Source organism: Pristiophorus japonicus, chromosome 10, assembly GCF_044704955.1.
Source record: "Pristiophorus japonicus isolate sPriJap1 chromosome 10, sPriJap1.hap1, whole genome shotgun sequence".
In the NCBI taxonomy this organism is placed as follows: Eukaryota; Metazoa; Chordata; class Chondrichthyes; family Pristiophoridae; genus Pristiophorus; species Pristiophorus japonicus.
In genome coordinates this window covers 140,290,987-140,315,110 of record NC_091986.1, presented here as the reverse complement: position 1 = coordinate 140,315,110, position 24,124 = coordinate 140,290,987, and the positions used below count along the sequence as shown (strand labels likewise).

The window sequence follows — 24,124 nt, the reverse complement described above, 5'->3', positions numbered from 1 at the left end:
GCAATGTTAACAGAACTTTGCAACAGGACAGTGAATTACCATTAACAAATGTAATCCCATTCTAGGATTCTGAATTGAAAAAACCCTTGTCTGTTGCACTAAGATCTGAATGCAACCAAAATAACCTGGTGAAAACCACCCAATTCTGTCGGTCAATTTCCACTTTAAGTCCTGGAATGCAGTTACTTCTCAAATATTACACATTTTAAAAAAATGTTGAAACTTAATGACAATTTTTTCTGAACACTGATTGCCAGGTTTAAAAACTGCTCCCTGTACAGTTTGACTGGAACCGCAAAATGTCACGAAACCAGGTTACATGTACATTTAGATAAATGTCACTGCTCGTTAAATGTTTCTCAAAACTTTTATTCTGAAACATGCAATATCCAACACTTTTTAAAAAAAACGGACAGCTGGTAAACAGTCCATATAATTTGTACATCCAATGTTTAGACCAGTACAGTTTTACACTGTGGTAATATCCAATATTGCACAAGTCCAAATTCTTAATGCAAGATTTCTAGATAATAGAGCATGACCTTGAAACCAGGTATTGGCCACTTAAGATATTTGTCCACAATCAGTGATTACAATGATTTTACTCGTGCGGCCACTTTTTGAACCAAATGTTTCAATTTTTTTCACAACATCCATGCCTTCTTTTACACAGCCAAAAGCTACATGCTTCAAATCTAAATGTTGGGTTGCCTTCAGAGTGATGAAGAACTGTGAAGAATTGGTGTTTGGCCCATTATTTGCCATGGACAACAAACCAGGACAAGTGTGTCGCAGAATGAAGTTTTCATCTTCAAATGTATCACCATAAATAGAAATTCCACCAGATCCATTGAATTTTGTGATGTCACCACCCTGAAACAGAATGCAATTCATGTTACATGACAAACATTACAAAGCTACTCTCCACCTAAATTCTAAACTTCATCCCATTGGCATCTACAAATATACTTTCTCTCTTCTCAACTGTTGCATGCTTATCTGCTGCTCCACCATTGGTATTTAAATACCACAGCCTCCTGCTGATTTTAAATCTTGGCCCACTCCCTATAGCTGTCTTGCAGAACACTCAAATTTTACATAGAGAGCATAAACTGAAAATCAGGGGGAAATTACCATAGCATCTTAGATTTGGAATTTTAAGGCCCTTCTAGTTGCAATCATATTTTTGAAATCCTTAAAATCAATCAATTTTGAGATCAAAACACAATGCAAATGGAAATCCCAATGTTCACTCAGTCAAGCAGGGTTAGCGCTTGCCAGATATTTGGGCTAAGGAGGAGGAGGAGGCAGCAAGGAGATGACAGATAGCGTAGGAGGAGACGATAATGGAGGGTGGCGGGCAGGGTTGGAGGTCGCGGCTGAGGATGGAGTAACTAATTAACCAGGTCCAGATTTACAAGGGCTATTCTCCTCCCCCATCCTTCGATGTCATCTAATCCTGGGTCCAATTATCTGTGGCATCTTGAAATATGTTGCGACTAAGAGCAAGCACTGTAGGTGCTGAATGGAAGTATCTCGCGCTGATAACTTTGCATCTTGAATTTGAACTGGAGAAGTGGTGGGATATTATTTCTGAAAATGGAACTGATTTTGGACAAAACTCCCAGGTGAGATACAGCATAATTAAAAGTAAAGATTCTTATATATGCCTTAGCCTCAACCTCCACTGTAGTGGCAATTAACATATTGGCCTGGATTCTGCATCGAGAATAATGGCAAGGCTAACAGCGCTCACCTTTATTATGGAGTAAATCAGACAGCAAACCCGCAGTTAAATGTGAAAATCCGAAAGTTGCGGGGGTCCGAGTTACCTTGCTCTTCCACTGGCTGTGCTATAACAGTACCTTGCCAATAAACTTAGCATTGAAATAAATGCAAGGGCATGAAATTACTGAACCTACCCACTAAACACACCAGAAGTTAGAGCTGGTGCATTCAGGTGTATGTTAATTTAACAGTGTAATTACTGCCAAACAAGCTCTCTGACCATGAAAATTAAATTTTATATGTTCCATCAGAACTTAAATTAGTATTGGAGATTTAAAATAAAAATATTTAAAAAAAATTGTCTCTTATCTCTCAATCCCATCTTTCTTTTTCAATCTTTATTTTGCTTTCTGTACATGATTTAAATCCAATTTAGAATTCTTGTTTTAGACTCTACGTGGCTCAGTGAGGATTCTTCAATCTGATTGGTTGAAGAGCTTCGCTGTTTCTTGTCCGGCTCAGACAATACAGATCCCCTGTAGAGGGTGCCATGCTGGATCAGACGCCCAATGACAAAGTGTCAGTTCAAAAGCCTGCAAATTATCTGTGGGCAGCTGTCAGTGTAGTGAATGGCGAGCGCCGTTCCTTCGCCATAGACAGTGAAATCCGGACCATTGTTTCTCAGACTGGGGCCTTGCTGTGTGCAAATTAGCTGTTGCATTTCCTACATCACTTTCAGACTGGGCAGTTAAGTGGCAAATTAACTTTAACAGATAAATGTGAAGTGATGCACTTTGGTAGGAAAAACAGAAACATCACCTACACCTTAGAAAGGAAGAAACTGAATAGGGTAGAAGAACAAAGGGATCCAAGGATACAGGCAAACAAATTAAAAGCAGCATTGCAGATCAAAGCAATTAAAAATGCTACAAAGCACAGGGATTTGTTGCTACGAGTATAGAATTCAAAAGTAGTGAAGTTATGTTAATCTTGTATAGGACCCTGGTCAGACCACACTTTGTACACAGTCCTGGTCTCCATACTATAAAAAGGACATAGAAGTACTGAAATACAAAAAAGATTTACAAGGATGGTACCAGAATTGAGAGATTACAGCTATCAGGAAAGATTGAACAAGTTGGGGATTTTACCTTTTTAAAAAAAAACATTGAGGTGACCTGATAGAGATTGTTAAAATTAACAGGTTGTACAGGGTAGGTGTGGGGCCATAAATACTAGTTAACAAATAAGTCCAATAGGGAAATAAGGAGAAATTTCTTTACTCAAGAGTGGTTAGAATGTGGAACTTATTACAGGAAATGGTTGAAACAAATTGCTTAGATGCTTTCAAAAGGAAAGTAGACGAGTACATGAGAAAAAAGGAATAGAAAGATATGCTCAAATATGAGGTAGATGTAATGGAAGGAGACTGGTGTGGAGTATATAAACATCAGCAGAGACTTTTTGGGCCAAATGGCCTGTTTCTGTGCTGTTATATTGTATGTAATTCTTGGTGCCCAAGGTGATAATTTGTACTTATGTTCACTTGGAACTGGCCTGCAACTGTCCAAATACAGCAGAGACTTTGAACCCATTAACCTTGTGCTAGCTGGGTTCAACTAGCCAATCTGCAGCTTACTGGATCAACTACTCTTACTAGCCATCTTTTAACAGAGATATTGGCATACATTTCATATTGCAGCTACAAACAGAATACATTTGCCAAAAAATAAAAAGCTCAGTATCAACACAGATAGGGACAGATGGCAATTAATTACCTGGCAAACAAATTCTGGAATAACCCTGTGAAATCTTGAGTTTTTGAATCCAATACCCATCTCTCCAGTGCAGAGGGCCCTGAAGTTTTCTGCTGTTCGTGGTACATTATTTGCTAGCAGTTCCATAGTAATTCGCCCCAAGATCTCCTCATCAGCTGATACATCAAAATAAACAACAGGATTGCTGCTATCTGATAGTGACATAACTTGGAATTCCTCAGATTTTTGGAGCTGTGAAAGTGCATTTTGGCATTCTTCAAACTTATTTTTGTAAACAGCAGCCAACTCTGGAGTTTTGAATCGGACAGCAAGTTGTTCTATTTTTGCTTCTCCATCTGAAAAAGTACCAACAGGTATATTACTTTTCTGGGAGGGGTGATTTATATTCTTTTATCATAACGATGTACCAAATAATGTAATGCTAAAATACATTTTGTGCTATCTCCACTAGAGATCAAATAATTAAAGGCTACGCAGAATATTAAAACTATTCAGTTGAATACAACTCTAAGTAGTGATCACAACTGACTGACTACATAATCTTTTAACAGTGCTACTAATTGAAGAATAATGCAGGACAGAACTCACCAGTGTAATCTGCTGCAGTCCAGACAAATGCATTACATGATGCACTCATTAATTTGAGTTCCATTTCCTCAGTAATAACATGGTTTGCACAGACCTTGAGAACTTGTTCTCTCCTCATCAGAATACGGTAACATTGCTTTTGGGAGTGATACAGAATTTTTAGATCTCCAACACCACGTTCTTTCCACTGAGAAGTGTCTCGGTCCCAGCGATACAGTTTACATCTTTCTTTAAATATAACTTCCTCATCCTCTTCACCAGATTTTGTCTCAACCTAGTAGCATTAATAGTATTTATTAATAATTTTACAAAATTGCTGGTATGTGAATTTCAATGGCAATCGACTTTCCTAAGATTTCTATAACACCAAAGAAACAAACATTGGGCATTACTTGTGTCACAATATTAGTTACCGACCTAGATGTCAAAGATCATACTATATACAAATTAGATGGGTATAAAAAGTAATTAGACAACTAAGTTTAAGTTATACACAGAGATAGAAGAGCAAATATGTAGGCAAATTTCTAAGAAATGCACAGACAATAAGGCAGTAATAGTAAGGGATTTCAGCTACCTCAATATCAATGGGGATAGAATCAGTGTAAAAGGTATAGAGCGTGCAGAGTTCTTAAAATTCATTCAGGAGAACATTTTTTAGCCAGTACATAGCAAGCCCAAGAGAGGAGGCAGTTTTTGAATAAGTTTTAGGGACTGAAGCTGGGCAGGTGGAAGGGATATCAGTGCAAGAGCATTTGTGGTAGTGATCATAATTCAGTTAGAATTAGCGTAGTTATGGAAAAAGACAAAGATAGGCCAGGAATACACCAGGAGTAAAAGTCTTGAATTGGGAAAAGGCCAATTTTACTAAGCCGAGATGTGATTTAGCAAAAGTGGACTGGAAACAGCTACTTGAAGGTAAATCAATGTCAACAGAGCATTGGGAGGCATTCAAGGAGAAAGTGAGGGTTCAGAGTAAATATGTTCCCACAAAGGAAAAGAGTGGGACTCCCAAATCCAGAGAACCCCTAGATGTCAAGGAGCATACAGGGTAGGGCAAGGAAACAAAGGAAGGTTTTGTCAGATACCAAGTCATAACGGGGAACAAAGAAATGGCGGACCAATTGAACAAGTACTTTGGTTCGGTATTCAATAAGGAGGACACAAACAACCTTCCAGATATAAAAAGGGTCAGAGGGTCTAGTAAGGAGGAGGAACTGAGGGAAATCCTTATTAGTCGGGAAATTGTGTTGGGGAAATTGATGGGATTGAAGGCCGATAAATTCCATGGGCCTGATGGACTGCATTCCAGAGTACTTAAGGAGGTGGCCTTGGAAATAGTGGATGCATTGACAGTCATTGTCCAACATTCCATTGACTCTGGATCAGTTCCTATCGAGTGGAGGGTAGCCAATGTAACCCCACTTTTTAAAAAAGGAGGGAGAGAGAAAACAGAGAATTATAGACTGGTCAGCCTGACATCGGTAGTGGGTAAAATGATGGAATCAATTATTAAGGATGTCATAGCAGCTCATTTGGAAAGAGGTGACATGATAGGTCCAAGTCAGCATGGATTTGTGAAAGGGAAATCATGCTTGACAAATCTTCTGGAATTTTTTGAGGATGTTTCCAGTAGAGTGGACAAGGGAGAACCAGTTGATGTGGTATATTTGGACTTTCAGAAGGCTTTCGACAAGGTCCCACACAAGAGATTAATATGCAAAGTTAAAGCACATGGGATTGGGGGTAGTGTGCTGACATGGATTGAGAACTGGTTGTCAGACAAGAAGCAAAGAGTAGGAGTAAATGGGGATTTTTCAGAATGGCAGGCAGTGACTAGTGGGGTACCGCAAGGTTCTGTGCTGGGGCCCCAGCTGTTTACACTACATTAATGATTTAGACGAGGGGATTAAATGTAGTATCTCCAAATTTGCGGATGACACTAAGTTGGGTGGCAGTGTGAGCTGCGAGGAGGATGCTATGAGGCTGCAGAGCGACTTGGATAGGTTAGGTGAGTGGGCAAATGCATGGCAGATGAAGTAAAATGTAGATAAATGTGAGGTTATCCACGTTGGTGGTAAAAACAGAGACAGACTATTATCTGAATGGTGACAGATTAGGAAAAGGGGAGGTGCAACAAGACCTGGGTGTCATGGTACATCAGTCATTGAAGGTTGGCATGCAGGTACAGCAGGTGGTTAAGAAAGCAAATGGCATGTTGGCCTTCATAGCGAGGGGATTTGAGTACAGGGGCAGGGAGGTGTTGCTACAGTTGTACAGGGCCTTGGTGAGGCCACACCTGGAGTATTGTGTACAGTTTTGGTCTCCTAACCTGAGGAAGAACATTCTTGCTATTGAGGGAGTGCAGCAAAGGTTCACCAGACTGATTCCCAGGATGGCAGGACTGACATATCAAGAAAGACTGGATCAACTGGGCTTGTATTCACTGGTGTTGAGAAGAATGAGAGGGGACCTCATAGAAACGTTTAAAATTCTGATGGGTTTAGACAGGTTAGATGCAGGAAGAATGTTCCCAATGTTGGGGAAGTCCAGAACCAGGGGTCACAGCCTAAGGATAAGGGGTAAGCCATTTAGGGCCGAGATGAGAAGAAACTTCTTCACCCAGAGAGTGGTGAACCTGTGGAATTCTCTACCACAGAAAGTTGTTGAGGCCAATTCACTAAATATATTCAAAAAGGAGTTAGATGAAGTCCTTACTACTAGAGGGATCAAGGGATATGGCGAGAAAGCAGGAATGGGGTACTGAAGTTGCATGTTTAGCCATGAACTCATTGAATGGCGGTGCAGGCTAGAAGGGCCGAATGGCCTACTCCTGCACCTATTTTCTATGTTTCTATGTAAGAGCTCAATATTGCAAAAACCTAAAGTATAGCAAGTGCAAGGGTGAAATTAAAAAAGGTAATTAGGAAAGCAAAGAGGTCATGAAAAATCAAGCAAAACCAAAAGATGTTTTATAAATACATAGAGGTTAACTAAGGGGCTATTAGAGACCAAAGAGATAAACTTTGTGGGGAGACAGAAAACGTGGTTATGGTTCTCAATTAATACTTTGCATCTGTCTTCACAAAAAAGAGGGAGGGACTATGGTGGTGATGGTGGACAAGGACGAGGACAGCTTCTTTGAAAGTAGATAGATCACCAGGTCCGGATGAAATATATCCCAGGCTGTTGAGAAGCAAGGGAGGAAATAGCAGAGGCTCTAACCATTTTCCAATCATCTCTGACTATTGGCATGGTGCTGGAGGATTGCGAATGTTGTTTAAAAAGGGAGAAATGGATAGACCGAGTAATTACAGGCCAGTCAGCCTAACCTCAGTGCTGGGCAAATTATTCAAAAAAATTCTGAGGGTCAGTATTAACCTTCATTTAGAAAGGCACGGATTAATCAAGGACCGTCAACATGGATTTTTGTTTTTATAAAGGGAAGGTCGTGACTAACTTGATTGAATTTTTTGAAGTGGTAATAAGAAGGAACGATGAGGGTAGCGCGTTTGATGTAGTCTACTTGGATTTTAGTAAGTGCCTTCGACATGGCAGACTGGTCAGAAAAGTAAAAACCCCATGGGATCCAAGGGAAAGTGGCAAGTTAGATCTAAATTTGGTTCAGTGGCAGGAAGCAAAGGGCAATGGTCAATGGGTGTTTGTGTGACTGGAAGGCTGTTTCCAGTGGGTTCCGCAGGGCTCAATACTTGGTCCCTTGCTTTTTGTGATATATATCAATCAGTGATTTAGACTTCAGTGTAGGGGCCATTAATAAGAGTTTTGCAGAGGATACAAAAATTGTCCATGTGGTTGATAGTGAGGAAGAAAGCTGTAGACTGCAGGAAGATATGCATGGACTGGTCAGGTGGGCAGAAAAGTGGCAAATGGAATTCAATCTAAAGAAATATGAGGCAATGCATTTGGAGAGAGCTAACAAAGCAAGAGAATACACAAAAAGATGCTAGGATACTGAAGTGTAGAGGAACAGAAGGACCTTGGAGAGCATGTTCACAAATCTCTTAAGTAGCAGGACAGATAGATAAAGGTGGTTAAGGCATACGGGATACTTTCCTTTCTTAGCTGTGGCATAGAATACAAGAGAAGGGCAGTTATGCTTGAAATGTATAAAACACTAGTTAGGCCACAGCCAAAGTATGGCGAACAGTTCTAGTCACATTACAGGAAATATGTGATTGCACTAGAGGGTACAGATGAGATTTACGAGGATGTTGCTAGGACTAGAAAATTTTAGCCATGAGGAGAGATTAGCTGGGGCTGTTTCCTTTGGAACAGAGGAGGCTGAAGGGAGATTTAACTGAGGTGTATAAAATTGAGGGACCTATATCGTGTGCATAGGAAGGATCTATTTCACTTAGCAGAGGGGTCATATCCAGGAGCCATAGATTTAAAGTAATTGGTAGAAGGACTGGAGGAGAGTTGAGCAGAATTGTTTTTAACCGAGGGCAATAGTGGTTTGGAACTCACTGCCTGAAAGGGTGTTAGGCAGAACCCCTCATCGCACTTAAAAAGTTCTTGGATATGTGCACTTGAAGTACCATAGCTTACAAGGCTGTGGACTAAGAGCTGGAAAGTGGGATTGAGCTGGATAGCAGTTTTTCAGCAGGTACAGACACGATGTGCCGAATGGCCTCCTTTGCCGTAAATCTCTGATTGTATGATTATACATGCATAGTTACATTTAAATTTATGGTGATATTTACATTCATCCTGAGGGCAGACAGTTCTAAAAAAAAGGCACGTAATATTTGCACACTGATGGTTTAAAGCAATTATCTGATTGCTCAGCTGATTAACAAAATAGGTAGCTTAGTTATACAGACAAGAAAGTCCCAGATTTGATCAGTCGATGTTAACTAACTTCAAGATTCAATAGTAGGAAAATAGTCAGTATGCTTGCTCTTGTTAGCTCAATAATTTACTCAATGGAATAAGGGCCATAATTGTCAGAAAAGTAAATGGGTGGAGAACACACAGTAAGTAATCTTTAGTTAGCTGTAATTAAATATATAGTTTATAATTCCCATTACACAGCTTCAAACTTGTGCTTTCCACATCAGCTGCTCTCATGCTTTCTGGGCAGGATTGCCAAATTTACAATCTTTGAATTAGACACTTTTGTGGAAGTATTCCATTATGAACTGAAACATTTCAAATTCAGTTAGGACTTTATCTACCAAAAAATATTTTCTGTTCATCTTTTAAGCCGTTAAAGAATTCAATCTACCTGCCTCACCTTCGAAAATGGATCACATAGGAACACATGCAAGGATTGGAAGAGATTATTTTGGTCCAAGTGTTCAAAAATAACTTTCTAACATAAATATATAAAATACTGGAAACTCAGTCAAGTGGCACCTGTGGATACAACAGAAAAACTGATGTTTCCTGCGTGCACCGTTTGTCAAAACTGGAGGCTAATGAACAGCATTTTTTTTTAAAAAAGGTACAGAACAAAGGGATGGTGGGGACAAGCAAACAAAAATAAATAGAATGACCTGTGTGAGGCTCAAGTAGAAACTAGGTGATTGTTAAATAGCAGAACTGCTTTTTGTTAACAGTTTAATACTTCTCAGCCAGAGAAAATCTACATAGTTTTAGCTTTCCCAAACACAGTAGTCGCTACCTTGGAAAGGTCTTGGCCTATTTACAAAAGCAAAATACTGTGGATGCTGGAATCTGGAATAAAAACAGAAAATGCTGGAAATCTCAGCAAGTCAAGCAGCATCTGTGGCGAGGAAGCAGAGTTAACGTTTCGGTTTAATGTTCTTTCCAAGAGTGAAGGTGGTTCCAGACAGGCCAAAATCTTACTAAAGGGATATGACCAGTCATTTCCTTCATCACCCAAAAATAATCAGGAGAGTTCAACGACCTAAAACCACCTGTTTTGACATGTACAGTTTTTTTTTCATTTAATCTCCACAATATACACTAAAATTTGCCATCACTTATGGGGCAATCACTTCGGTTCATTGTCCCTTTAGACATTTTGGTCAATGACTTCAGCCAGTGGTAACTTTATATAGGATGCTTAAACTCCTTTAAAGAATGATCAAGACCCATAACTCAATCTAGCATTTATCCCCCATTAATAAAATTACTGTAGCACACAAACTCATGGTGGGGTTCAGTGTTTAGACAACACCCTGTACACCCTAGCACTTTTCAAGCTGATCTCTTCCTCTCCTCTTGAACAAGGAAACATGGAAAAGTAAAGTAAAGCAAAGTTTCAAAATTGACATGCTGTGTTCTGGTGTGTGTGTTTCATTTTCAAAATGTATATACACACCAATGCCAGAAGTTGGCCACCTTATTTCAGCACTGCAAGACCAACTGTGATATTTACAGCACTCCACCTGCAATTTTCTGGAAATAAAATACCTCAATGTAGTCTGTTTAAGAAAAGTAACAACTTTTTAAACTATGCTACAGAATATATAACCAATTATTTGTAGAAATTTGATTAATTGATCAATGGGTAGCGAATGAGGTACAATAAATGTGCTGTGTTAATGTAAATCAATTTAACGTCATCACAAATGTCAATGGCTTCACAGACCTGCAATAATTAACTGATAGCACAGTTGGATCAATTACTTTGCATTTTACCTCAGGTAAAGAAACGATTGGTTCAAAGTGGATATCATCGCTAGATACCACATCAGCACCATCATCTTCAGCATCACCTGGAGTTCTGGGCACCATTGAAGTAAACAGAGCAGTTCCTGCATTTGCCCATGTAAAATTGGATTCTACATTTTTTTGAAAAAAAGTCGCATTATCAAGAGCATATCAGAAAATAAAATGGCATCTAGTTTTATCATTCCCAGCAGTTGATCAGTGACCATTTGTGCAGAATTATGCAATTTTCACAATCAGAAAAAATAGCAGCATTGTTTTCAAAAAAGCACAAAAGGCCATTAACAATTTGAAGTACAATGAAACTGGACACTATTTGCAGGCAGTACAATTTACCAAAAAATTATCCAAACTATAAATAGGTAATCACTTGTACAGATTGAACCTCCTTTATCCAGAACCATCCCTCGTCTGGAATCATTCCTGGTCACCAGTTGGCGCATGCGCAGATTTCCAACATGAACAAATTGAAGTCCTTTCTCGCTGCCGACTCCTGCAATCGCTGGCCTGACCCCGCGATCCACCGTCCCACCCATGATCTCACTGCTGCACTCCCAGCCCCAATATCCCTTGCTCAGTACCTGTACCATCCAAGTTAAACGTGACCACCCTCGTCTAGAAAAATCCCTTCTCCAAAACAGGCCAGATCCCAAGGGTTCCGAATAAGGGAGGTTTAATCTGTATAGACTAAACTCCACTCAAAAAAGGTTCCAGTTGCTGAATTGTAAAATAATAGAATACATAAAAGCTGTATGTAAAAAAAAAAAGCTCTCATTTATGATCAGTTAAACAATAAATGGGTAGAATACAAGAACAGCTGATATTTGCAAACTTTCCTTTGGTTTTAATAACATTCTTATTTGAGTGAACAAAATTGCTCAGCCTATTTATGAAAGCTATAACTGCTATATGTTTTATACAGTAAAGCAATTAAAAAAAATAGCAAGGTGAAGAGTTAAGTAAACAATTAAGCTTAGAAATAAAGTTTCATGCAGCCAAGACTCAGGAATAATAACAGGACAGTAGGAAGCAGTGGTGTTCATTTAAAATGGAGTGATCAGGATTTTCTGCCTTCAACTCCTCTTAATGGGTCCAAGTTTCCACAAGAAAAAAAACGGGCGCCCCTCCGAGCTGGGCGCCCGTTTTTCGCGCCTAAAAAAATCCTCGGTATTCTCCACCTACCTGTAGGTCCTCTGGCCATCGGCGCAGTCAGCACGAGCTGTGGGGGGGGGGCAGAGCCAGGTCCCAGTGCTGAAAACAGTGCCGGGACCTCTGCACATGCGCGCTACATTCGGCACGCAAGTGCAGTAGCTCCAGGCGGCGAACTGTGTGGGAGGGGCCCGAAGCACGCAGCCCCTAGCCCTGGCTGAATGGCCTCGCTGGGGCTGCATGAATGAGGCTCCTCCCACGGCCAGCTCCTGCTCCCCCCCGCCCAGACACCCGCTCTCCTCCCCGCCGACCAGACACCCGCTCCCCCCCCACCCAGAGACCCGCTCTCCCCCCCCCCCACCCCGACCCGAGACCCGCTCTCTCCTCCCCCCCCCCGATCCGAGACCCGCTCTCTCCTTCCCCCCCCTCCCCTCTCTCCTTTCCCCCCCCTCCCCTCCGCTCTCTCCTTCCCCCCTCCGCTCTCTCCTTCCCCCCTCCCCCTCCGCTCTCTCCTTCCCCCCTCCCCCTCCGCTCTCTCCTTCCCCCCTCCCCCGCTCTCTCCTTCCCCCCTCCCCCGCTCTCTCCTTCCCCCCCCTCCGCTCTCTCCTCCCCCCCCCTCCGCTCTCTCCTCCCCCCCCCCCCGCTCTCTCCTCCCCCCCCCCCCGCTCTCTCCTCCCCCCCCCCCCGCTCTCTCCTTCTCCCCCCCCCCCTCCCCCCCCTCCGCTCTCTCCTTCCCCCTCCCCCGCTCTCTCCTTTCCCCCCCCCCTCCGCTCTCTCCTCCCCCCCCCTCCGCTCTCGCTTTCCTCCCCCCCCCCCCGCTCTCTCCTTCTCCCCCCCCCCCCTCCGCTCTCGCTTTCCTCCCCCCCGCTCTCTCCTTCCCCCCCCGCTCTCTCTTTCCTCCCCCCCGCTCTCTCCTTCCCCCCCCGCTCTCTCCTTTCTCCCCCCCCCGCCCTCTCCTCTCCCCCCCCCCCCCCCGCTCTCTCCTTTCTCCCCCCCCCCCCCCCCCGCTCTCTCCTTTCTCCCCCCCCCCGCTGCTCTCTCCTTTCTCCCTCCCCCCCCCTTTCTCCCCCCCCCCGCTCTCTCCTTTCTCCCCCCCCCCCCTCTCGCTTTCCTCCCCCCCCCTCCGCTCTCTCCTTCCTCCCCCCCCCGCTCTCTCCTTCCCCCCCCCCCGCTCTCTCCTTTCTCCCCCCCCGCTCTCTCCTTTCTCCCCCCCCGCTCTCTCCTCTCCCCCCCCCCCGCTCTCTCCTTTCTCTCTCCTCTCCCCCCCCCCCCGCTCTCTCCTTTCTCTCTCCTCTCCCCCCCCCCCCCCGCTCTCTCCTTTCTCTCTTCCCCCCCCCCCCCCCGCTCTCTCCTTTCTCTCTCCCCCCCCCCCTCCTTTCTCCCCCCCCCCCGCTCTCTCCTTTCTCCCCCCCCCCCCGCTGCTCTCTCCTTTCTCCCTCCCCCCCTCCCCCCCCCCGCTCTCTCCTTTCTCCCCCCCCCCCCTCTCGCTTTCCTCCCCCCCCCCCCCGCTCTCTCCTTTCTCTCTTCCCCCCCGCTCTCTCCTTTCTCTCCCCCCCCCCGCTCTCTCCTTTCTCTCCCCCCCCCCCCCCCCGCTCTCTCCTTTCTCCCCCCCCGCTCTCTCCTTTCTCCCCCCCCCCCCCCCGCTCTCTCCTTTCTCCCCCCCCCCCCCCGCTCTCTCCTTTCTCCCCCCCCCCCCCCGCTCTCTCCTTTCTCCCCCCCCCCCCCGCTCTCTCCTTTCTCCCCCCCCCCCCGCTCTCTCCTTTCTCCCCCCCCCCCCCGCTCTCTCCTTTCTCTCTTCCCCCCCCCCCCCCTCCTTTCTCTCTTCCCCCCCGCTCTCTCCTTTCTCCCCCCCCCCCCGCTCTCTCCTTTCTCCCTCCCCCCCCCCCGCTCTCTCCTTTCTCCCCCCCCCCTCTCGCTTTCCTCCCCCCCCCCTCCCGCTCTCTCCTTTCTCTCTTCCCCCCCGCTCTCTCCTTTCTCTCCCCCCCCCGCTCTCTCCTTTCTCTCCCCCCCCCCCCGCTCTCTCCTCTCTCCCCCCCCCCCCGCTCTCTCCTTTCTCCCCCCCCCGCTCTCTCCTTTCTCCCCCCCCCCCGCTCTCTCCTTTCTCCCCCCCCCCCGCTCTCTCCTTTCTCCCCCCCCCCCCCCCCCCCTCTCTCCTCCCCCCCCCCGCTCTCTCCTTTCTCCCCCCCCCCCCCCCCTCTCTCCTCCCCCCCCCCCCTCTCTCCTTTCTCCCCCCCCCCCCCTCTCTCCTTTCTCCCCCCCCCCCCCCCCCCCGAGACCCGAGCTCCTGTTCCCCGACTCTCTCTCTCTCTCTCTCTCTCTCTCTGCGGCATGAACGGCTGCAGAATTCTCCCTGAAGCACTTTCACACAGGTAGGAAGATGGCTTATTTAATCTTTTCTTGGCTTATAGATGTTTATTCAGGTTGGATTTATTTGTATAATATTTGTAGAAGTATAAATAAGGATTTATTGTCGAATTTAATGAGTTCCCTTCCCTCCTTCCCTCCCTCCCTCCCTCCCCCCCACCTCGTTCTGGACGCCTAATTTGTAACCTGCGCCTGATTTTTTAATGTGTAGAACAGGTTTTTTCACTTCTACAAAAATCTTCACTGGCTCCATTCTACTTTAGTTTGGAGTACATTTTCACTGTGGAAACTTTCAAATCAGGCGTCAGTGGCCAGACACGCCCCCTTTTGAAGAAAAAATTTTGTTCTAAACTAGAACTGTTCTACCTGACTAGAACTGCAGAAAAAAAAAATGTGGAGAATTGCAATTTCTAAAATAGTCCATTCTCCACCAGTTGCTCCTAAAAATCAGGCGCGAATCATGTGGAAACTTGGGCCCAATGTTTCCTCTTTCCTCCTGACTCATGCTGACTGCAGCTCACTTGGACAGCAGCAGCCCTTAATGAACCAGTTGCATTTTTACAACAATCTGACAGCTTCATGGTCGCTTTTACAGACACCAAATTTTATAAACCAAATTCAAAATTTTCAAACTGCCATGCTGGGATTTGAACTCTCACTGGCAAACTGTTTCACTATGCTTGGGGGGAGGGCAGTCGTGGTGCACCACAGATAAGCAAACATCCACAAATCTGCACTTTGCAACAGTATCACTGATGTCAGGAGTGGGCATGCTGGCTGATTTGCTTGTTGTATAGCCTGGGAATACAGAGGCCAATCCAACATATTCTCATCTGGCCAAGATGAGATAACAGCAAAGATCAGAGATCAAACACAGGCCATTCCTGATCTGTAAAGCAGTTCAACACAAGGCAATACATCGAGACACTGGGAGAAACAGAGCCTCCAATTTCAGTACTGCTTTGAGGAAATTCATCTCTTAAAAAGGGGAAGGTGCATCAATAATCCAGGCTTCTCTCTGGTACCTCTTAAAGGCCAGTTCATCCCAGTAGGGAAATTGTCCGAGGAGACTAACATTTACAAAAAGTCAGGAAATTAAACTGTATGATTACAAAGAGAAACTGCTCATGTTTCACTGGTCTTTATGTATCCTGACGAACACAAGAGCTTGTACCACATAAAATGCTATTTTTATGCATTTTTTAGTTATAATACTGCAACTCAGATGCTACCTTTTGGTGCAAATGCGTATCCTTCTGTACACTCCGCAGCCAAATCGGCGAAAGAAAATCCTTTAGAGTCACCAAATCCAAACATGCAACGCTCTGGATGGTGGCAAAAATTTGTATTAAGAGCAAATACAACACAAATTGCAACCTAGATAAAAACATAACCAATTGTCAATTCACTATTAGGTATGTCATTAAACAATGACATCTAGAGTCAAAGTCTCAAATAGGTACTGTATTTCACCGTCATTTTAAACAGCTATTTAAGTTGTATAATTTTTGAAGTTACTATTTCAATGTGCATTAAAAAAAAAATTGCTGTTTTAAATACTCAGCAACTTCCAAGAGAACCCACTTCAAGTTAATTCTTAAAACGTGTCACAGTAGTCTACACAACAACAAAATTAACCAATGTCCTTACTCCAGTGTACGGTCTGAAAATCTGCACACTATTTTTACCTTGGAGTTTTGTTTTAAATGGGCAGCCCCTTATTCTAAGATTATGACCCCTAGTTCTAGTCTCCCCCATCAGTGGAAATATCCTCTCTGCATCCACCTTGTCAAGCCCCCTCATAATCTTATACGTTTTGATAAGATCACCTCTCATTCTTTTGAATTCCAATGAGTAGAGGCCCAACTTAATTCAACCCCCTCATCTCCGGAATCAACCTAGTGAACCTTCTCTGAGCTACCTCCAAAGCAAAAATATCCTTTCTTAAATATGGAAACCAAAACTGTATGCTGTATTCGAGGTGTGGCGTCACCAATACCCTGTATAACTAGCAAGACTTCCTTGCTTTTATACTTCACCCCCTTTGCAATAAAGGCCAACATTCCACTGGCCTTCCTGATCACTTGCTGTACCTGCATACTAACCTTGTTTCATGAACCAGGAACTCCAGATCCCACTGCACAGCAGCACTTTGTAATTTTTCTCCATTTAAATAATAACTTGCTCCTCGATTTTTTTCTGCCAACCTCTCACTTTCCAACATTATACTCCATCTGCCAAATTTTTGCCCACTCACCTAGCCTGTCTATGCCCTTTTGCAGGTTTTTTTTGTGTCCTCTTCACACATTGCTTTTCCTCCCAGCTTTGTATGGTCACATTACAGGAATTATGTGATTGCACTAGAGAGGGTACAGGGGAGATTTACGAGGATGTTGCCAGGACTGGAGAATTTTAGCTATGAGGAAAGAGTGGATAGGCTGGGGTTGTTTTCTTTGGAATAGAGGAGGCTGAGGGAAGACTTAATTGAGGTGTATAAAATTATGAAGGGCTGAGATAGAGTGGATAGGAAGCACCTATTTCCCTGAGCAGAAAGGTCAATAACCAGGGGGGCATAGATTTAAAGTAATTGGTAGAAGGACAACTTTTTTCACCCAGAGGGTGGTAGGGTCTGGAATTCCCTGCCTAAAAGGCTGGTAGAGGCAGAAACCCTCACATTTATAATGTACTTGATGGACTGAATGGCCTCCTTCTCTGCCAAAAATTTCTATGATTCCCCTCATGATCCAAATGCAAATAGACCTTAAAAGAAAAATAGCTGCAATGTGAATTTTAACAGAAGTAGATTTTAAATTAATATCCAAGCAGGTGCTGGAGATATTCCAGAAACTATTAACCATGAGTTATGACTAACTTAGAACAGCATTGCACAATCTTTCTCCATTTTATGCTACAAGCTCTCTGTGACTGCCCTGTGGAAACTAACCAAGGCATTGCTGGGAGACCCCATTAAAAAGTCATCTTTCAGTCAGCAGCCATGTCTCAGGGTCTGGATGCAATATTTGACTTCCCACCTACCAGCCCTTTTTGTACCTTGAGTAGTAGAATCAGGTTCCATTTCTGTTTTAGTTGATAAATCAATGGGCCTGCCATCATCCGCATCTGAGAATTCTGCTTCAAGTACAAATTGTGGTGCAGAGTCTGGTTCAGCCTCTGAAACAATAGCTGGTGTAACAGCTGTCTGTTCATTCAACTGGACTATGGACGTTACATCAGTGGAGCCGCTGATCATTTCTTCTTGTGCTATCTAATAAAAATAAATTACAACATCCTAATTGCAATTAAATACAGGTCCACACGTGACATTTTTTTAATGTATGAAAACTAAAGACACTTTTGCTCTAATTAAACTCTTCCCAATGGCTCCTACATAAAATAGTAATAGATCAACTTAGAAACAAAAGTAAGGAAATGCTTGATTTTTATTTCAAATCAAACATGATCATGCTACACATTTTAAATCAAATATCAGAACATTAAATATTAACTTGTCAAATACAATGCCATTCCAGGCACAAAATGCAACTGAACTCCAGAAGCAGCACACTACATCCCCTTTTGATGAATGTCAAATCAGCAAATGGTTACTTTATTGGAAAAGTAAAGCTTCAATTTTGCTACCTGATAAACACAAATGTCTACTTCCAAGAGATGTGATGTGAAAATTTGAGAGTGTGAATGTATTGCTCAGGAGCAGTTGCGTTGGAGTTACAATGCACTGCATGAAGGACATTCCCTCCATCCACGATTCCACCGGTTAGATTCAAGACATTTTTAATCTCACCTGACATTCCCTGATTTTTCTCATTTCAGTCTCAAAGTCGTCTTCTTCCTTCTCTCCTTCAGTATCACTGCTTATACCACAAAAGAAGGTAGGAGGAAGCGACAACTTTTCAGCTTTCAACTTCTCTTTAAGGGTTGGCACCTTCTCCCACACAAGGATACAGTCTTTGTCACCATCTTCGACTATATTATCTCCACTGGCGTCTACTACAAAAAGTAGACGGTCACAACAGATAATAGGTAAAAGAAAAAATGCTGCCCCCAAACTTGAAAAATAACTTTAGTATTGGTTAGCATTTAATAAATCAATCTCATCATTTGTAAGACTCACTTCCTTTCAAAAAGACCATTTTTTTTCCAGGCTTGAGATCGTCAAAGAAAATTGAATTTCATAATAATGCAAAATTGACCTCAAACAAGTCAATGTCCCCATTAATCCTTCAAGAATGGAAATGAATGCCACCAGTCTCAGGAAATTAAGGCATGGCTCTAAGGCAATATAGTTTCTATGAGCACGCACAATGTACATGGTAATCAAAGCTTTATCAAAGGATATTGGTGTTGGACTGAATGAGCCAGAGAGGTCAATTGGTGATGTTGGACTAGGGAAACCAATGGGATAAAACTAGCCCCCATTAAATTTCAAGCAGTTAGGTTTAAGTATCTGGAAGGGATAAAATGCAAATTTATATCACTGAGCAAGATTCCCATACCGAGTGATGCAATTCAACTTTGCGGTTTTACTACCACCAGACAACCAATTGTCTAAGTTGGGAGGGGGGTGGGGGGCACGCGTCATGCAATTTGGAGCAGGGTGGACAAGAGTACGACAGTTGGGAGCCACTACCACTTTGGGAAAATTCTGGGCATCCTGAATGGACCAAATTGGAGAACTTTATTGATCCCTTTACATAATGCCTGGATATCTTGGTTCTATAGAATTCTCATGAAAGTACACATCCTTTCTTCAGAATGCAATGTCCATATTATATGCAATATCTACTTGTACATAAAGCCTCTCGTCCTTTTTCAGACAACAAAGCTCTTCAGTGGACCACCATTAGTAGCGGTGTGGCATTAGACAATCTCAGATTTAGAAACAGTAGTTGATCCATTTATGCAGACACCAAAATTATAGATCAACTGAGCCACAAACTTGTAGCCAGCTACCACCATCCAATTACATTTGCAGGTGCCCAAACTGGTATCAAATGCTCAAATCTAAGTCACATGGAAAATGACAGCAATATAAAAACATTTAAATTACATACCTGCTGCACAGGACTGCAGTTCCCTTTGCTCATCTGCATGCAGCTTTCTATCAGTAGTTTCCAAAGATGTGTCTTGAAAAAGAAAATGTCGAGTTAAAACTTGTGACACCCTCAAATTACAAGGAAATTTTCTATACGAAATCTGTACCTGTTTCAACGGAGATGTACTGCCATGATTCTTGGTATACCCACTCACTTTGCTGAAATGGGCTCAAACTTCCACTAAGCCTTTTATCAGCTTCTAACATTTTATCTTAAATATTAAAAAAAAAATCACAATTAGGGCAGAGTTATTTTAGTTCCAAAAGGAATGTTTACGTTAAAAAAAATTATTTACCTGCTTCAGAAAAGTCTTCTGGTTCATTTGGATATAACTGCTCCCTTGACTCACCTGGATCCACATTTCTCCCCGTTTGAATGATTTCACCTACAACAAAATTTTGGAATTAATTTTGCGTCATTTTTAATTTACAAGGTAGTTTCCGCAATTTCAATTTGTACCTGTGTTAGATGTCTTTTGTTTCTGCAGCACATCTGGATACAATTTTCCATTGAGCTTTCTAACAGCAGTTTCATAGTCTTCAGCTTAAACAGAAAAACAGTTTAATGACATCTAATATAGAACTAGGCATTTCCAAGTGTAAAACAAATCTAATTTACAGAATTGTCCAGTGTATTTATAATGGCGAGGGGGCAGGCGAGGGTCAGCAAGAGAGTGCTAGAAGAGCACGTGGGCGAGAGCGAGGGAGGAGGAGGAGCGTACGGGCAAGAAAGAGGGGGAGTGAGCATGAGGAATGCACGGGCGAGAGAGGAGCACGCGGGCTGGTGAGGATACAGCAGCAGGGGGCGCCAGGAAACAAGACAACTCAAGAAGGAGCAATTCAATTGGTTTTGTGCTAGTTAGGGTCTCCAGATTGGCAGCTTTGAGAAAAAAAATGAATTGGTTTCATTTTGCAGACGTGTGTGATTGGTTTTGTAGCTTTCCTTAAATTATAGACATATACCAATTAAACTATGAACCACCATAAAGACTGACATTTCTGTCTCAACATATATCTTACCATCCTCATCATCATCACTGAAATAGCCAGGTTTGTTCTTGTAGCAGAAGAATGTTGGAGGAAGTTGCAGTTCTTCTGCAAGAGCCGCTTGTTCAGGTGTGGGTGCCAATTCAAATATAATCTGTACATCTTCATCTCCAACTAAGAAAGGATCAATTGTGTTAAAGTCTTCTACAAGTGCAGAATTTCTATGCTGTTAGTGAACCCACACTTCGTCCAACATCAGCAGACTGAATGTACGTTGAAGACCTCTCAAACCCAGTGGTTCCTTCCCAACATCCAGCAAGGACAGATTATCTTAAACTAAGAATTCTCCATGCACATCAATGCTACTCAAAATAATGGCACAGCAGAGAGCAGATTACTGCAACCCATAAATTCAAATTGCATTCATCAACAGAACACTTTACATCTACTAATAGGAAAATTTCATCATGGGAAAATAGCATAATGGTAGTGTTCAAGTGCATAACAAAGAAATTATAACCTAAAATAGTGCAGATATCAATCTCAACACAAGGTACAGAGGTTAAAACCAGCTATTTGTTGTATAGCATCTTTAACAAAAAACATTCCCAGAAAGCACTTGAGTAAAAATGAACACGGAGCATAAGTTCGGACAGGTAAGCAAAGATATGGTTCAATAGATCGGTTTTAAGAAGCCATTTCAAAATGCATTGGGGGAAAAAAAGGAGAGAGAGGAGGTGGAGAGAAAGAGGGAGGCGGGGGAGGAAAGACAGGAGAAAGACAAGGGGTGGGGGAAGAAAGGAGAAAGGAGAAAGACAGGGTGGGAAGTGGGGTGGGGGGAAAGAGATGGTCTGGGATCATGGAGATATATGTAGATCAAGATTTTTATTCTGATATTAATTCTTTGGAGGTAGGCTGGCAAGTAACGAATGATCAGAAGGGCATCATTTTGGACATTGGAATTGATGGAGGATGCTGCTTGGGAGACCTGCAAGGGGACATTAGTAAAGTGAAATCTGGAGGTGACAAGCACAGCTTAAGGCTTTGGCTAGGATGGGAATGCGGCAAAGGTGGAGGGCAATGTTGCAGAGATTGAAGAAATGAGTGGAGGGGATGAAGGAGAAACTAGAGTGATAAGGGACCAGGAAAAGAGATGGCGGTGCCTGAAGCAACTGCATGGATAGCCTCAATTTTGGGGACAAACAACTTATATTTATATAGCACCTTAACATTATAAAAATGTCTCAAGGTACTTCACAAGAATATTATCACAAAAATCAAAGTCCATTAAATGTCTTGCATTGGCTTTAAAAGGTGAAGGGAGAGGGGAAGGGAAGAAGCCAGAGCTTGTTGTTGAAAATCAGAGACTGGAATTGCTTTTACCCTCCAGAACAATCTGGAGTATGAGGTTTTGACTGCAGAGGCGGTGGTGAGATGACATTCCTTCTTGCGGCCAAAAGATCTGGGGGCAAAAATCTCAACTAAGTCATATACCAGGTTTGCTAGAGCCTACCCCCACAGACTTCAGTGTGAATATCTATACTGGGGAAAAGAGCATGTACCAGTAAATAAACTTTGAAACATTTTGATTTGCAGAAGTTTAAAAAAGCTGACCTGATCCACACATTTCCACATTCAAACCAACTACTACTGTTCCAGATTTGTAAGTAGAGGACAACTGAATTTTGCTCATGATTTGGCTCAGTTGCAAGGCTCTGCTCAGATGCTTCTCCACTCTCCCCAAGATAATGGTCCACTTACACATGTCTCAAATAAATATTTACAAAGTTTTAAAACAGCAAATGCTCATTCCCTTGGTCATGCGTCAGGGATGGCAAACACCAAAGGGAGGGAAGGCAAGAAATGAGCAAGTATAATTTTGCTTAATAAAATTTATGTTTAGACCTAAAATCAGAAATAGCAAAGAAGCAAAGCTATTTTATCCTTCCCATTTTCCCCAGCAGGCTTTTCCTGCAAAATGACCATGCAATCCAAAGTAGTCACGAGGTAATTTCAATACGATTAATTGTGTAACATAAGGATTATATTAATGCTTCCAGCACACAATTTTCAAACTGCTTTTTAAAAACTTGATAGATTATCAGTTATGATTAATTTGTTCATAAGCAATATGAACTTGCGTAGTAAGATGCATAGAAGATAGACAAAATGGGATGTAAATTGCGGTCTCTCTGGGTACATACGATGTACGCATGCACCGAAAGAGGCCTAGCAAGTGCCAGTTCTCGACATGCGATGCGCATGTGCCGAAAACCGGCACCTGCGATCTGTCAAAACGTCTTAACAGAAGGACATTCGCGCGCAGAGATATGGGCTATTTGCTCAACGAATGTCCTTCAAACTCTTACGCCTGGTAAAAGCAGGCATATAGCCTACTTTTACCAATGCAAGAGTTTTAAAAGATAGAAAAATTGAATTTGATCGCTAATTTTTTCATTAAAAACCCTGCCATTAAGGTAAATTTATTTTTAACCCTATTAAAACATTTTAAAACATTTTCAAAAAATAGATTTTTCCTAAAACATTTAATTTCAATTAATTTTAAATATGTGAGGTAGTTTTTTAAATTTATTGCGTTATGTTTGTGTTTTGGGAGTATTTTCATCGATAGTAATGGGAGTTCGTGCAAATAAAGCTCTCAATCAATGAGAACACTCCATATTCATTGGTAGTCCTGGCCCACGTGATCCCAGGTTGTGTTTACATTCCTGGGATGCGTGATCCCATACGCTGGGCTACGCATCTAGGCCTTGACCGCAAGTATACGTTCCTCCGGGACCACCAGGTGCTTACGTGAAAACATTTTTAGTCGGAAGCGTCCGCCCGCTGGAAGCCTTCAACTGCAATTTTTGGGCTAATGACTTCTCACCCCATGGTTAAAATTGGCAGTGGTTTTACAATCAGTACTGGCTGTTACACTATACTAAAAAGGTAAATTCAAGATCCAGTTTTGTTGCTTAATATTGACATGTTGTACATTTGTATAAAGCCATGAGAGATGAAATGAGAACATTTTAAACAGAACACAAGTTCCCAATGTGGTACATGCAACAGAACTTAAAATCCACTGATTTAAAATTGCTTGAGAGATCATGAGGGATACATGGCAGAAGAGGAGTTATGCTGCTGGGTGAAAAAGTACAGACCAAATAGTGGGAAGGAAATAGAGAAACAAATTTTCGAAAGAATATAGGAACAGGAGTAGGCCATTTAGCCCCGAGCCTGTTCCGCCATTCAATGAGATCATGACTGATCTGTGACTTAACTCCATACACCTGCCTTTGCCCCATATCCCTTAATACCTTGGTTGACAAAAATCTTATCAATCTCAGATTGAAATTTAACAATTGACCGAGCATTAATTGCCATTTGCAGCGGAGAGTATTTCTACCTTTTTAGGTTCAAAATGGATGACCTCACATTTGTTTACATTAAAATCCATTCGCCGCAGTTTTGCCCATTTAGAAAAATAGAAACATAGAAAATAGGTGCAGGAGTAGGCCATTCGGTCCTTCGAGCCTGCACCACCATTCAATATCATGGCTGATCATTCACCTCCGTACCCCTTTCCTGCTTTCTCTCCATATCCCTTGATCCCCTTAGCTGTAAGGGCCATATCTAACTCCCTCTTGAATATGTCCAATGAACTGGCATCAACAACTCCCTGCGGAAGGGAATTCCACAGGTTAACAACTGAGCGAAGAAGTTTCTCCTCATCTCAGTCCTAAATGGCTTA

The 24,124-nt window shown here is 42.7% G+C and overlaps 1 protein-coding gene across 4 annotated transcripts in view; it reads right to left on the bottom strand.

The window, feature by feature from the left end:
• Positions 1-353: 353 nt before the first annotated feature.
• ranbp2 (RAN binding protein 2) overlaps positions 354-24,124 on the bottom strand; it is an 80,797-nt gene continuing 57,026 nt past the window's right edge. For 2 of the 4 annotated variants that reach the window (XM_070892126.1, XM_070892130.1), the window contains 12 exons: positions 20,401-20,541; positions 19,841-19,924; positions 19,677-19,766; positions 19,488-19,592; positions 19,340-19,411; positions 18,070-18,275; positions 17,319-17,532; positions 15,500-15,592; positions 10,725-10,867; positions 4,095-4,368; positions 3,507-3,841; positions 354-873 (listed from right to left, as the gene is read on the bottom strand). In XM_070892126.1, coding sequence (XP_070748227.1) covers positions 565-873; positions 3,507-3,841; positions 4,095-4,368; positions 10,725-10,867; positions 15,500-15,592; positions 17,319-17,532; positions 18,070-18,275; positions 19,340-19,411; positions 19,488-19,592; positions 19,677-19,766; positions 19,841-19,924; positions 20,401-20,541 — 2,066 coding nt within the window. In that variant the 3' untranslated portion in view covers positions 354-564. The remainder of the gene's footprint in view (positions 874-3,506; positions 3,842-4,094; positions 4,369-10,724; positions 10,868-15,499; positions 15,593-17,318; positions 17,533-18,069; positions 18,276-19,339; positions 19,412-19,487; positions 19,593-19,676; positions 19,767-19,840; positions 19,925-20,400; positions 20,542-24,124) is intronic. The other 2 variants (XM_070892128.1, XM_070892129.1) reach the window with 2 other exon arrangements.